This window comes from Cyrtonyx montezumae, unplaced genomic scaffold, assembly GCF_038088225.1.
Source record: "Cyrtonyx montezumae isolate F1298 unplaced genomic scaffold, pur_monq_1.0 scaffold_27, whole genome shotgun sequence".
Taxonomy (NCBI): domain Eukaryota; kingdom Metazoa; phylum Chordata; class Aves; order Galliformes; family Odontophoridae; genus Cyrtonyx; species Cyrtonyx montezumae.
Window position 1 is genome coordinate 3,176,338 of NW_027072014.1, and position 16,493 is coordinate 3,192,830.

General features: G+C 46.2%; 1 protein-coding gene across 1 annotated transcript; it reads left to right on the forward strand.

Annotated features, from left to right (window-relative positions):
- The first annotated feature begins 436 nt into the window (after positions 1-436).
- On the forward strand, positions 437-1,969 carry LOC136051188 (uncharacterized). The gene is given in 1 exon segment (XM_065740517.1): positions 437-1,969. A coding segment is annotated over 1 exon segment (1,533 nt).
- The last annotated feature ends 14,524 nt before the right edge of the window (positions 1,970-16,493 follow it).

A 16,493-nucleotide genomic window follows, 5' to 3' on the forward strand; every position in this document is an offset into this window, starting at 1 on the left:
TCTGTGTACCTCCTGGAGATGCAAGGAGCGATATTTTTGAAAACTTAGATGTGGGCACCTCTCCAGGAAGACCGCTCTAAATTCTGAAACTTTACTGTTTATGTGTATACCTCTCGAGGACTTGTGAAATACGTGCATGCTTCCTCGGGAAGACCTCTCTGCATTTGGTGTTAGATAACTAAAGCTTTTTCGTGTGCGCCTCTTGGGTAGTGAGGAACTGTGTACCTCTCCAAGAAGTTTGTTTACCTTAGAAAGTGTTGTTTTTAGCTTTTGTCTTTTTGTGTGCTCCTCTCAGCAAAAGGGAGGAGTGATTGGAACAGTATTTACCTTTGCTTGATAGGTGTGTTGTGCCTCCCTGGGTGGGGGTGAGGTGTTAGTTGTGCTTTTGAATACCTCCTCTCTCCCTCGGTGTAGACCTTTTGTGGGTATTGAGAAAATGTGTGACAGTGCCACAATGAGTTGTGAAGATTTATTATTTTAACTTTTGGAAAAGCATGGTGCTAAACCCTCGTTAACAGGGGTAGACTGGGCACGGCAGAACTGGTTTAACGTGCAGAGCGTCTCTGACCGTATTAGTGTTCTGCAAAAGAATGCTCGTACCCGAGCTGGAAAAGGGAAGGCATTTATTTGTGCGGTATTGGGCTCTGCTCTGGTTGCAGCTGTAGAATTCCGCGACCAGCAGCTTAAAACAGAGAGCCAAGCTTTACAAGCATTGCATGAATCAGTTAAAGTAAGTCAGGAATTGATAAAAGCTCTGCAAAATCAAATTGTAAACCTAGAAGAGCAAGTAGAAAGCGAAAAACAGAATTCTGATCTGTTGCAAATAGCTTTAAGGGAAGTGTTAACGAGTAAGGATGCCAGTGGTACTAGTGCACCTCAAGAGAAAACTTATCCAAGGGAGCAATTGCAAGGTATAAAGGCAAGTGTAGACAAATTAGAAGCTCCCCCAGCTCAGTTGCGTCCTTTAAAAACTGAGTATTCATACGATAATAGCGAGGATTTAGATCCTCAAATGAACATTAAAGAAATCCCTATCTATACTACTGAGCTAGCAAAATTGAAAAGAGATTTTGGCCGCTCTCCTAAAGAATCAGAAACAGAGTACGTATGGAGGGTCAGCCTCTCGGGTGGAGATCAGATACTTTTAACTGAAAAAGAGGCTGAAGGTTATTGGGGACCAGGAGTATTTTTAACGACTGGTAACAGTCGTGCTCCTTGGTCCCTTACACAGAAAGCTGCCTATTGGGCAGGTGGTCTTAAACCCCTAGAAAGGGGAGACCCCCTTGCCATTACTAGAACTGTTGATCAACTAGTAGAGAATGTTCAGAAGGCTGCCTGTCTCCAAATGATGTATGACAGGAAGCTACAGTTACACCATGAATCTCCCATGATGTTGCCCCTTGATCCTGAGAGAATGACCCCTCTAATCAGGGGGCTTCCAGAATCGCTGAAACCCATAGGCATACAGTTGCAAGGAAAGATACAGGCTATGCCTCAGGGAGAAAGAACCCGGGCAATGTTAGAAGGAACTGCAACATCTAATAATTTGCAGTCAGGATGCAAAGTATGTACATGGGGGGAGGTTGCCCAAGAGTTAATTAACTATGGAAGAAAATATGGGCCGGTGGTATCTTCCTCCAGTAAATTTGAGCCAGGAGAAGTAAGGCTTGCAGCAGCCAGACTTGTCCTCAGACCACTTAGCCCAAAGCTTAATGGAACTGAAAAGCTTTCATGCCCACTAAGAACGGGTAGGCGAAGCATTGACCATAAACGTAATGGTCTTTGGACTCTGGGCTGGAAAAAGGGCATTCCACGAAATTTGATGGATGGACTGACAACAGATAGGCTCGAAATGTTGGTGACTGGATGGCCAACTAGATCTGAGGAAAGCAAAACCCTAGGTCCTAGTTGCCTCTCCAGCACCAGAAGAACTACCAGAGTCATCAGGAAACCTTCACCTCTCAAGTGAGCGGGGGGGTGAAGGGTGAATGTTAGGAAGCTCACAACTAGCACTGAAGGGACATTATTTGATTTGTTTTCATTATGCATTAAACGACTACCTGTAAACTTGACTGGGGTATGTTATGTTGGAGTAATCCGCCCAATGTTATGCCCTTGATCTCCTTGCAGATCAAGCCTCACAGACGCGGGCAGAAGTACTCCAGCATTGCATTGTTCTGGACTACCTGCTAGCTGAAGAAGGGGGTGTCTGTGGCAAATTATATTATTCTACTTTTTGTCTAAAGATTAATGATAATGGGATTGATGCAAACAAATTGTTCATGGTATATGAAAAATAGCACATGTTCCTGTCCAAACTTGGAAAAGCCCAGACCTTGACCTCTTCCTGGCTCCCAGGTGGCCCATGGCTAAACAGATTTTTATTGTGTGTTATTGGAACTCTTATGTTTGTTCCTTGTATGATACCCTGTTTTATTCAATTGTAAACTTGGACAACATGTGGTATCTTCTATGTACTGTACAACCTCCTCTGCTGATGAAGTGAAACATATCAGGGCAACAATTCTAACCAAGACTAAAGAATCTTTTGTAACATATGAAACTTTTGATTCCCTGCCCCCTCCCTCCTTTACCCTTCTGCTTCCTATCTTTTTCTCACCATCATGGATCACCACTGTTCAATTTTTAAGCAATCTTTGAGTCACGGGGTGGTGTAAGAGACTAATATTTTATATCATTGCCTCAAAGTTTGCTGATGAACATGTCCGAACATGTCCAAGCTTGTCCTGGGCAAAGGTTGTGAAATCCCTTGTCTATGGGACAAGCTGATGGGCTTGTCCTGGGGCAGCCTAAGCTGCAGCTCAGTGGCCATTGAACACTCTTTTGTGGAACTCACCTCCAGGGGAAGATAATCTGGCGATACCTGCCAGATGCCCAAGCAGGAGGGGTTCGAGGGGTTTGTCACATAGACTGGAGAAATCTGGGAGATAAATAGAGGGGTCCTGCAGCCACGAAGGTGGAGGGTTTTCTCTGGAGTGGCTTCCTCTTGGAGAAGCTTTCTCTTAGTAGATACCTCCTGAGCTGATCACTGCTTGCTGCTTCCTGGAGAGGCCTTCTCTTTGGAGAGACCTCACGAGCTGATCACTGTTCGCTGCTGCCCCTCCTGGGGTTGACCCCTCGCCGCTTCTCTTGTGCTTACCCTGCACCCCTTCTCCTGTGCTGACCCGGTGCCGCTTCTACAGACTACTGCTTGCTGCTCAAGGCTCCCCATCGCTGCTGCTGTTCTCCCCACTTCTGCCGCCCCTGTTCTTCTGCCTCGGACCGTCGGAGCCGCTTGCAACCGGACCACCCCTAGGATCCTGGCTGGTGACTTTCCCTGTGTTGCACAAATCCTCGCTTCTTTCCTATCTTTCCTATCACTCGACTTCCTTTCCCCATCACCCTAACAGTGTCTGCCTTCCCCATCTCCCTGGTTTATAGTGGTAATAAACTGGTCGGACCAACATTTGAACCATTGTTTCTTAATCTCACGCTGGGTATATACATAATCTAAGAACCTCGTTGCCCTCCTTTATATTGGAGCAATACAAACTGCTTCTAAAATTGCTTAGTTAGTGCCACTACCTGTCTTGACACAGGACTTGCAGCCACTCACTTCGGCAGGTCAAGTTGAGAGTGGCTTTGGATCCACCGGAGGACTGGTGCTACTTACAATGCCAATGCGACAGTGACCCATTGTTTCTGTCACCCTAATTTCGTGCGGACATACATTTACTCTTCGAGTTTTATTGGTCACAGGGGCTGATATCACTTTCGTGGCCAAAAATCAGTGGCCCTCCCAATGGCCCCTGGAGCAGCTCAACAAAGGATAGAGGGTGTAGGAGAATTGGTAGCTGTGTTGCGAAGTGCTCGACTTATTCAAGTAAGCATTGAGGATCAACATGCCCATTGCTACATCACAGTAATGCCGCTGCCACTAGGGGTTTATGTCTTGATTGGGTGGGATGTTCTTGATCAGCTGGGAATGGTGCTGACCACCAACCATGCGGGTTTTCCTTAGTGGCCTCTGTTTGAGCTTTCCCAATTCGACTCTCATGGCTGACTGATAAACCTGTCTGGATCGAACAGTGGTCGCTGAAGAAGGAGAGCCTGGACAATGTCCTTATTTTGCTGGCTGAACAACTACAGAAGGGCCATATACAGCCATCAACTAGCCCCTGGAATACACCCATTTTTGTAACAAAAAAGAAGTTGGGGAAGTATAGACTGCTGCATGATTTATGAGCGGTCAATGAACAGATGCAACCTATGGGAGCCTTACAACCCAGCCTCCCAAATCCTGCAATGATTCCAGAGAAATGGAACCTTCTTATTGTGGACATTAAGGACTGTTTCTTTACAATACAAATTCATCCAGAAGATACACAACATTTTGCTTTCACTGTGCCTTCTACAAACAAGGGCGCTCCAGCAGCGCGCTATGAATGGACTGTGTTACCACAGGGCATAAAAAACAGCCCCACCCTTTGTCAATGTGGAGAAATGGCTTAGGAAAGGAGGTTGTGTGTGCTTATCTTCGTAGCAGTGCGAATAAAACAGCACATTTGGATCACTGGATTTTGAGAAGTGGTGCACCGTTGACCGGGCAACGATGAGGGAGTAAGTTTGTGGTGGAACCAGATGGCCCTGGTATGTGTAGGAAAAGAAGAACTAATTGGACACTGCTTATCTTGCAAGGACAGAGCAAGAACCACTGCTTAACAATTATTCTAAAAATAGCATATGTTCAAGGGGTATAAAAGTATGTAACCTGCGCAATAAAGTTGGCTCAGCTGCATAATCATATTGATGTCTCTCTGAGTTCTTGCATCGGCATCTTAAGAAGATCGTTTCGACGGGGCTGTGGTTCATCCCCCTGGGGTCACCGCAACATCTGGCGCCCGAACAGGGACCCTGAAGCCACTGCCGAGCTTGGGATGTGAGGAAGGTGACCGGTGCTTCACAGACGGTTGGTGCCGCAGCATTCTAAACGACATAAGTTTTGCGGTAGCTGGAAGCGGGGTCGCGACCTGCCCTCTGTGCCACCATGGAGTGGGAAGCTGCGGAGAAACTGCTTCTATGTATTCTCTCTAAGGGAGACAACCAGGCATCTCCAAAAGGCATTTCGGAGCTTATAAAATGGGCCCGAAAAAATGGACATTTTTCAGAGGTTGCACTGATATTCAGTGTCTCTGAGTGGCGTGAGATTGGAAATTATATGTGGAACGCAGTTACAGAAGATAAAAAGGAGGGAAAACAATTAGTATTGCTAGGCCCAACCTGGCGGGCCATTATCAATAGCTTGAACCATATGCAAGCAGAGTGTCAGGTTGTAGCAGCGGCTGTCCAAGCCCTGTCTGCTCCCTCCACTCCAACTACATCTCCAACAACTACGATAAACCTGTTAGACTTTCCATCACCAGGCATAGGGCACCCCGTTTGTTCAACAGCAGCCCAAGTAAAAGCGGCATTGGAATCTTCCTCTGTAGAGGGCAGAGAGGGGGCTCAGTCTGCTGAAATGACTGGTACTGAACGAGTAAAGGAGCAGGATAGCCCTGATTCGGAAGCGCTCAAACTAACTCGACGGGAAAGGGCAAATTCTTCTGACTGTTCCCCATGCCCCCCCCCTCCGCCCCTTAGTGTGGGAAGCAGCTCCTGCCGGGACTCAATCTCGGATTCCAACCTCATCCCCGCCCGGGTAGCAGGGAATTCAACACCTTTTGCTGCACCCCTGCCTCCTTCCCACCCCTCCACCCTGCGCCGTTGCTGCTCGTCGCTCCCCCTCACCATCCCTCCGCAAGCTGCCCCTCTCTGCACCCCCCCCCCCCTCCGCAAGCCGCTATCATGCCACCCTTGGAAACTGAGCCTGACGGAGAGACTCATACAGATCTGGCACATTTAGAAAAGGAGATGAAATCCCTAACAGAACGACTTCGGCAACTGGAGCTTAAGATTGCAACACCTGCAGCGCCGGGGTCTCAGATGGCCATTCCATCCGCTCCACTATTGCCGATACCACCGACAGGGCCCCGGCCAGCGGCTTCTCGTTGGTCTGGAGTTATACGGGACGCGATATTAGATGGGGAATGGCAAGCAGCCTCCCGTGTACTGTGTCCAGTCATCTGTGATCAGGCTGGTATGGCTCGATGGGAGTCGCACGACTGGAAGCTATTGCAGCAGGCGAGAAAGACTGTTACTGAATACGGTTTAAAATCTGAGGCGTCTAAACAAATTATTCAGTGGATTTTTACTGCAGATGTTTTGTTACCACTTGATGTCAAAAATATTGCGCGTTTGTTACTAACCCCTTCTGAACTGCTTTTATTCAATCAGGAATGGGCAGATCGGGCAGGTAAAGTCACGGCGACAACTCATCAGCCCAACGATCGATCCCCTTTATGGTCTTACCACTGATATGTTGATAGGTGCTGGGCAGTACAGTAGTGGGGAGGTTCAGCTCACATTCCCAAGGAATTTCCATCAGTTATCTGCCCAACTAGCCCTAGAAGTTATTTTTGCTATACCAGCTGGAAAGAGAGAGCCAGCTTTCGCTTCTGTGCATCAAGGGGTAACCGAGCCTTTTACACATTTTGTTGATCGTATGTGGATTGCGATTCATGATAGTGAATTACCAGAGGAGACAAAACAGCAATTATTTCAAGTAATGGTTCATGATAATGCTAATGCGGCTACCAAGTCAATTCTTGCGACCCTTCCACAAGGTGTGTCGGTAGAGGTTATGTTACAACGCATAGAGAGAACAGAACAGAGACAACAAGCATTACATATTGCCGCTGCTGTGCAAGCAGCAATAAGCAAAAGCAGGAAGGAACCACGAATTTGGAAAAACATTAAATGCTATAAGTGCGGATCGCTTGGACATATGAGGCGTCAGTATACAAAACAGGTGTGGTGTGATAAATGTAACCAACCTACACACGATTCCAAAACCTGTAGGAAGCAGGGAAACGGGAAGCACAGCTCGAAACCCTGTCACGCAGGGACACAAATATTGGGGCCAAGGGAACAGGATATCTCGATATCCACCATCCACAAACCCAAGGAAGCCTTGGAGTGGATGTGGCAACAGCAGTAGATGTTCATTTAACAGATACACAGGTGCAAAAGGTTCCATTAGATGCTGTGGGGCCACTATCTACTACTTGTAAACTACATACAACTAATGGGACGATCCTCTCTCGGTGTATCACATGTAGTTCTAATACCAGGGGTAATTGATGCTGATTATAAAGGGGTTATTTACGCTATAGTTTTTACAGTTAATCCTCCAATCTTTATCCCTAAAGGGACTCGAATCGGGCAACTTATCCCCATTCCGGCCACTCCTCAGAATCCTGGAATGGACTGTGAGCGGTCAGGTGCTTTCGGTTCCACAGGGGCAATGGTCTGCTTAGTCACTGATCTAGGGGAGCGACCTACCATCAGTGTCACGTTATGCTATCAAAACAGATTCAGGTAACAGCATTACTCGATTCTGGGGCTGACATTTCGATTGTGGCAACAGACAAGTGGCCCTTGGATTGGCTGACAAAGGTAGTGACTGGAATTAGCAGGGTGGGTGGTGCAGCTGAAACTAAACAGGCTGTTAATCCTGTAGCAGTAAAAATAGTACATGAGAGACCAGTGCCATGCTTGGTGCATGTAGCCCCTCTGCCTGGAGGATTACAAATGTTGGTTGGACGAGACATACTCAGTCAATTGGGTGTGCAACTAACAAATCAAAATTTAGGATAGTGGCCACTGTTGTGCCACCACCGATTCCTCTTAGTTGGAAAACTGACGAGCCAGTATGGGTGGAACAGCAGCCTATGACAAAAGAGCACATTGAAATAACACGACAATTGGTTCAAGAACAAAAGATGGCAGGGCATATTCGTTCCTCTACATGCCCCTGGAATACTCCAATCTTTGTAATCCTTAAAAAAAAAACAACTGGAAAATGGCATTTGTCACGCTCCAATATAAAGGAGGGAGACGAGGTTCTTTATATGTATATGTATACCCGATGGCGAGATTAAGACACAATGGGTCAAATGTTAGCCCAACCAGTTTATTACAAATACTAGTTGCTTAGGGATATGGGGAAGGGAAGGTGGGCAACAGAAAAGAGATGAAAAGCAAGGAGACTTGGCAGAAAGCAAGAGAGATATAATCACCACCGTGGATCCAGCGAGGTTTGTAGTAGGTCAGTTGATCTCAGGAACCTGTCTGGTCACCGCGGGGGATGTGAGATGGCAGCAAGCAGGCCTCAGGGTCCGTCCTAAGTCTCTTTGGGAGTTCTCCTCAAAGAGCTTTTCTTTGGGAGTTCTTCTCCAAAATCCTTAGTTCAGTGAAGGCCTTTTATCCCCCATTTCTCAGGAGTTTATTTGTGTGTGACATGTCTGGCCCAACAGATAAGCCAGCAGCGGATGTTGCCTTCATTGCCATGCAGGAGCATTGTCTTTGTGGTGGTAAGCTTCTCCAAGCTGTACTCCCACAGAAAAGACTATTTGCACCTATTTCTGCTTATCTTTACAACCATAAGCAGAGACAATGGCACCATAACACCCATCCAGATAACCGGCAGTTATCAGTCAGAGTCTTGTCACCAGAAAAGGCCTTATGAAGCAAGCTTTGAGACAAAGGAAAACAGTTTATGTCTTTCACACCACCCGGTGGCTCAAAGATTGCTTGAAACTGATGCGCAAACATCTGTCCACTGTGGTGGAGGAGAGGAAAAAAAACAAAAAACAAGCATAAGGGAAAAGAGGGGAGGAGGTAATGGGGAGTTAAATGTTACAAAATTGCTATAATAGATTTCTTGGGCATAGTTACAAATGTTGCTCTGATCTGTTGGACTTGACCATCATCAGTTGAGGCAGTTACAATGTGCATTGAAGATACAACATGTTGAATAAGCTGAATAAAACAGGGAATCATGCAAGGAATAAACAGAAGCGTTGCAATCACACACAATAGATAAAATAGAATATGTTTCACCTATGGGCCACCCGGAGGCCAGGAAAAATAAGATCAGCATCTAGGCCTTTCCAGGTTTGGGTGGGAACATGGACAATTTGTTTAACAACTTTACCATTATCATCGATTTTAGACAACGACTAGAGTTATTCACTTTGTCACAAACAACCTATTCCTTAACAACATACTAAGCACTATCTGGTTTTGCAATGCCATTATCAGTACTTGTTGCATTGGTGATTTTAATTCTCAGGAAGCATATCTAGTCTAATTCAACAATACGCGGATTTGCCATGTAATGTTTTCAAAGATCATAGATGGAACAAACATGTTTTCTAATAGGCTGAGTGAAGGTATAACTTCACCACGCTGCAATACTGCATGTTGCTTCAAGGTTAAATATGAACAGAATTGTCATTTGAGCATCTCAGAAGCGATTGAAATGCTGAGAAACTAGTTTGGCAAGTTCAAGTATTGTTATAGTCTATAGAAATTTTTGCAGGATAGTGTGTTTAGCATATACCTGTCAACGGTTTACGGGCAGGTTCGGCCCGGTTCTGTGACGATTGGTGCGGGGGACCCACGGACCCACGCCCCAGGAAAGGGGAAGGGGGAAAGGGAAAAGGGAAAAGGGAAAAGGGAGATGGGCCTAGAAACAAAACAGTGGCAACGATCTGAGGAGGAAAGCTAATTTACTAAATAAGATGACCGGAGAACACTCGTTTATGGAACTCATCTCCAGGGGGAGGTAACCATCTTAGGCGATACCCGCCTGATGCCCAAGCAGGAGAGGTTCGAGGGGTTCATCATGTAGACTGGAGAAATCTGGGAGATAAATAGAGGGGTCCTGCAGCCACGAAGGTGGAGGGTTTTCTCTGGAGTGGCTTTCTCTTGGAGAAGATTTCTCTTAGGAGAGACCTCATGAGCTGATCACTGCCTGCTGCTTCCTGGAGAGGCCTTCTCTTTGGAGAGACCTCACGAGCTGATCACTGTTCGCTGCTGCCCCTCCGGGGGTTGACCCCTCGCCGCTTCTCCAGTGCTGACCCCGCACCCCTCCTCCCGTGCTGACCCGGTGCTGCTTCTACGGACAACTGCTTGCTGCTCAGGGCTGCCCGTCGCTGCTGCTGTTCTCCCCGCTGCCGTGTCTCGGGCACGGACTCAGATGCGAACGATCCAAATCGTTTATTACAGATTTTAACATCCCTTATATACTTTCACAAGTTCTCTCTTGTAACTTTCCCACCCGCCTTTACATATCAACAATGTAACTTCCCAAAACAGTCCTTAACCGTGCATACAGGCGATGATCCAATCAGGGCTGTGAATCTTCCCAAACCATGCACTCTTCCTCCAATTAGGGCCTGCCATCACGCAGCTTACTTGAACTTGTTTTCCTCTTCTTCTGGAAGTGTCCTTGGTTCTCAGCCTTCCTTTCTCATGCTGTTTATCCTGTTCCACAGCTGCAGCTCTAAATATACTTTTTGTATTCCCACAATTCCCCCTTTTTTATTTATTAGCAAACTATTAACATACTACAAATGAATAACACTCTGTAACAGTATTTATGAAGGCATTTAGGCTATCACAATTTAATCAAGGCTTCAATTAATAAAATGCTGAATGTAAGGAAAGAGACAAGGTTATCATATCGTAAAGACAAGAAGTATTTTTAAACTTAATAAGAAGTGAACAAGCACACCTTTCACCCGTGGCTTTAGGTTCCTGCAACCTGGAAAAGAATCCCTGAGGGTCCCATTCTTTGTGTACTAGTAATTGATTGGAAGATATAAAGTTGCATGTCAAATGGGATCAACATCAGTGGGTAGGTCTGCTAGAGTATCACTAGGGGTATTGCTTTCCTTTGCCAGCTAACATCCTAACTTGGTGATTGTGGCTGAAGCTTGAGTGGTGCTGTTTCAGGGTATCCTGGATCTGAGAGACAAGACATCTCAAGAGCAGAAACAAGCAAATTGTGTATTCAGAGCAACACAGATGGTTAGGGTTTTAGTCAACATACACACACTTACACACATGCAGACATCCATTTTAGATAAGCAAGAAACAGAAACTCCCTAAGCAAACACATTATTAGCTATTGACCCTTGAGAAATGGCAAACCACCAGAAAGAAGAGAGAAAAGGAACATGCCAGCGGTGGACGTGATAGGTAGTGCCAGCAGGGCGTCCCCTGCTTCAAGGTGCACTTTTCCTCTCCCATCCACCACAGACTCCCCTCTGCTCCCACTCTCCTCAGGGTCTGCAGAGTTTTTTCCATTTGTACACCGAATCCGCGTGGCCAGTGCATGATGCGGAGCCCAAGTGGAACACCTGCTTGCAAAACAGAATAAACTATCAAGGTTAGCTCTCTTAGCATATGCCTTTGTCTCAAATGATGCATGGTTATAAAAAACTATTTTGATTAGTGAATTGAAAGAGAGTTGATCATTCTAAAACACAAAATCAACCCTTTGCCTAGGATTCTTTTCCAGGTTTTTGTCTTTGCAAATTAGAAAAAAGGCTAATTGATGGGCTAATAACATCATAACTGCACATTAAAAGTGCTATTTCCATAAACTCCAGCGTTGGCAACATCAAATCCTATCTTATTTACACTTGATCTACTACTGAAACAGAAAAAGCACACAACAACCTAGATAATGCCCAATAATTCTTCACACTCGATCTACCACTAAAATAGAAGAAACACACAATCCCAGTAATCATAAAGGCTGGATGCTATTTTCTGCCTTGAGATGAGGCCGAACATATCGTGCTGGAACCCATGTAGGACCAGTCCCTGTGGAAACACAAGCATATCCACGACCCCAAGTTATCAGTGGTAAGGGACCTTCCCAATGCCCTGTGGCCATATTCCGAACGTTAACCATTGGCCGTTCCTTGAGCATTGGGGAGGCCCCAAAATGATGGTCCACACGAGTTCTATCTGTGTGATCACGATTCAAAAAATTCAGCACAAGCAAAGCTTTACATAATCTTTCTTGTGGTGTATCCCCCGTATTCCCCCTCTTTTGTTTATTAAGAATGGATTTCAGTGTTTGATGAGCACGCTCAATGATAGCTTGTCCAGTGGGTGAATGAGGAATGCCTGTAATATGTTTAATGCCCCATTCTTGGAGGAAAGTTCGAGTGGCCTTAGAAGTGTACGCAGGCCCATTATCTGTTTTTATAGTATGTGGGATTCCCATAGCAGCATAGGCAGATAACCAGTGTTTACGGGCATCGCGACTGCGTTCACCTGTATGTGCTGTGGCGAATATGTATGAAGAATGAGTATCTATTGTTACATGGACAAATTTTAGACGGCCAAATTCGGGAACATGAGTAACATCTGTCTGCCACAGTTGAAGAGGCGCTGTGCCACGGGGATTTGTCCCAATTTGAGGCAAGGGGGCAATTGCCTGGCAGTCTGGGCATGTTAGAATAATGTTACGGGCCTGATCTGCTGTCAGTTGAAATTGTTTTTGTAAAGCTCTCCTATTCTGATGAAAAAATTGATGAGAGAGTCGCGCTTGCTGGAACAATTGAGGTGTAGCAAAGGCGACAGTGGCTTGATCAGCTTTACGGTTGCCCTCAGCTATAGGACCAGGCAATGTAGTGTGTGATCGAATATGCATAATAAAATAAGGGAGCGTACGGTGAGAGACATAATGTAAAACTCGCTTGAGCTGCGCAAACAAAGCAGGGTTGTTAACTTCCTTAAGAAAAGATCCTTCAATCCGCTGAATGATACCTGTAACGTACAAAGAATCAGTTATTATATTAAGCTTTTGATTCGAAAAAAGTTGAAAAGCTCGGGCTACGGCAGCGAGTTCTACAACTTGAGGTGATCCATTAACAACATGTACATCTGACTGCCACTGAGTAGCAGTCGCACGCCAGAGAACCACTGCTCGATGTGTCTTGCCGGAGCCATCTGTAAATACAGTAATAGCATTAGGTATTGGAACATGTGAAAGTAAAATATTAGGACAAAGGGATAGATCACTCAAATTATGCAGTAACTGATGTTTGGGGGGATGGGTGGAGATCTGTCCTCTATATCCTGCCATAGCAGTTTGTAAAGTGAGTGACTGTGCAAGCAACCAATCTAAATCTTTTTTAGTAGCAGGTATGTAGATGCAATCAGGGTCAAGAGCTCGTAAAATTTGTAAACGATGACGACCTCGCTGTATTAGCATTGCAAACATCTCTACCCGTGATGTAATGGTTTTTGAAAAGGTATGTGGTAAGAATATCCATTCCAGGATAATGAGAGGATCTTTTCTTGAGGTATCCCACTGACATAACAGGCTATATGGCTGATACGTATTTGATATTATTACAAGAGATACTGGTAGTGATAAACAAACACGATGGCAATATCGATGTTGCAGTGATGTTATTACAGAGTCTAAGCACTGTAACGCTTGTGGTGTTAGCTGTCTTTTAGAGGTTAAATCCGGGTCTCCTTTGAGTAACTGGAACAGAGGGTGCAACTCTTGAGTAGTAATACCCAAAAGCGGTCGTAACCAGTTGATGGTTCCTAACAACTTTTGCAGATCATTCAATGTCTGTACGTGAGGTATTATTTTGAGGATTTGTGGCTGAATGGTGTGAGATGTAATTTTCCATCCTAAGTATTTCCATGGAGAACTAAGTTGTACCTTTTCTTCTGCTATTTGTAAGCCAACAGATTGAACTGCCTGCCTTACAAGCATTAAAGTGTCCTTTAGACTCTCTTCTCGTTCTGCTGCTATTAATATATCGTCCATGTAATGATAAATAAGGACGTGGGGTCTAGCTTTTCGTACTGGTTGTAATGCATTTGCTACAGTCAGTTGACATATCGTTGGACTATTAAGCATTCCTTGTGGTAACACAGTCCAGTGATAGCGCTGAGCAGGGCTTTGTTGGTTGATGGAGGGCACTGAGAAAGCAAATCGTGGTGTGTCTTTTGGATGAAGCGAAATGGTAAAAAAACAGTCTTTTAAGTCAATGACTGCTATAAGCCAATTCGATGGTAACATTGAAGGTGAAGGGAGACCAGGCTGCAATGCCCCCATGGGCTCAATTACCGCATTGACAGCACGCAGGTCCTGTAGAAGCCTCCATTTTCCACTCTTCTTGAGGATAACAAACACTGGAGTATTCCAAGGGCTGGTGGTAGGCACTATGTGACCAGCAGCCAGTTGTTCTTGAACTAGCTCATGTAAATGCAGCAACTTTTCCTTTGTTAAGGGCCATTGATCTACCCAGATTGGTTGCTCTGTTTTCCAAACTAGGGGTATAGGTTGCTGCCAATCAATGGCCCTTATTGAAAATTTGTTTGCAAAATCATGCCCCATTGACTTAAAAGATCACGACCCCACAGAGTATAGGGAACTGGCAAGATGTAAGGAGCAGTGTGAGCAATGCGACCATCAGGCCCTTCAAAAGATAAAATTCGGGCACTTTGTTTGGGCTGCTGTAAGCCCCCAACTCCTACAATAGCAGAACTAGGGTATTTTAGCGGCCATTCAGAGGGCCAATCGCTTGACTTAATGATGGTAACATCAGCTCCGGTATCCACTAGGCCTAATAACTGCCTGCCATTTACTAGACATGATAATAATGGTTTGTCTTTTGATACTTGTGTAGTCCATAGCACGGCAGGCTTGTCCGTGCTTCCAAATCCCCCAATTCGATCCCCAATACCAGGTTTAGTCATAGAATGAAAAGGGATTAATTGTGCTATTTTTTGGCCTTTGGGGATAAAGCAGGGGGGGGAGGGTGTCCATGCCATTATCTTAATTTCCCCAGTGTGGTCAGCATCTATAACTCCTGGTAAAACAAAAAGTCCCATCCGTGTAACAGAAGAACGTCCTATCAGAAGGGCACTGCGCCCGTCCCCAAGGGGGCCCATTACTCCTGTTGGAATAAGAGTTACGTCGGTATCAGTCAGCGTCACTGACTGGGCGGTGGCCAAATCCACTCCTGCGCTGCCGGCAGTGGCTGGTCTGAGTGCGCTGGCCAGGCAGCGGCCAGCTGATTCGGGACCGTATTTACTGTCATAGCGCGCGGTCTCGCGCTCTTCTTCCCGTTTCCCGGGAGATAGCAGGGCCGTGCAGCAACAGGGAGCTTAGATCGGCAGTCTCTCGCCCAGTGTAGCCCCTTCCCGCACCGGGGACAGGGTCGAGTAGGAAGAGCAGAAGCATTTTTATCTGCTTTTTTAGGCTTTTTACAGTCCCTTTGTACATGACCAGGTTCCCCACAGTTGTAGCACTTTATATTTTGAGCTGTCCCTGCACCAAGTCGGGCTGCCAGGGTGTCTGCTAGCGATGCCATTTTATAGCTTTCTGTCCCTACATCTTGACAGGCCTTAATCATGTCAGTAATGGATGGATCTGCATTCTTTAAGGATTGTAGGACCTTTCTACAGTCTGCATTTGCATTTTCTATTGCTAATTGCTTAAGCAAAGCCTCCCGAGCAGCTTGATTTTCTACTTGTCTCTCTAGCGTATTTTGTAAACGGTCAAGAAATTTTATGTAGGGCTCGGCAGCCTCCTGCCTAATTGATGTAAATGATGTGTTAGATGAATTAGTGTCGGGTATCCGACAGATAGCACGCAACACCAAAGTCTTAACTTGTTCAAAGCATTGCCTGTCCATTTGTGCCTGAGCCTGAGGTGTTGCCCGGACCCCCTCCCACATGAGTTCCTCTATGCCAATGTGATTAAGGTTATTCAGATTATTCATAGTCTGGATGGTAGCCAGTTCCCGATACTCTGTCATAAACACGGTGTATTGCATGGGAGACAGAATTGTTCGTAACAAAATTTTCCAATCGTGAGGGGTCATAACGTAACTGTCACCAATTGCAGTCAAAAGATGATATGTAAAAGGAGACTGAATTCCATAATCTCTCACTGACTTCCTTAGTTCCTTCACTGCCTGGTAAGGCAGGGAGTCCCACTGGGGGGGCTGATTTGCATGATACAACACAGGAAAGGCTTGCAACGTATCAGCATCACCCTGTAATATTGCTTCTTTTCTGCACTGCTCTAAAGCACCATAGTATGCTGTAGGAAAATTTTTCTTTCCCACTCCCTTCAAATTATCATCAGGGGGGGAAATGTTCGATTTGTCGTCCGTATCTACTGAACCAGGATCTGAAAGATCCTCTGGTTCTGGTTCGTTCTCATTTTTTACCAAGTTACAGGCAGGCTGCGGAGCAGCAGCAGTAAGCGACGCAACAGGGGCGGAAGGCGGCAGGGGAGCGGCAACCATCGGGGGCGGAGCGGAGGGCGGGAGCGGCGCGACGAGCGACGGGGGCGGAACATAGGGCGGGAGCGCGGGGAGCGTCGGAGGCGGAGCGGAGGGCGGAGCGGAGGGCGGAGCGGAGGGCGGAGCGGAGGGGAGATGAACGACGGACGCGTGGGGGAGGGCGGGAGCGCGGGGGGAGATTGCGATTTCTCTTCTCCCCCGTCGCGGGGGGGCTCGGAGCCGCGGATCGGGTCCGGGCAGGGGCTGCTTCCC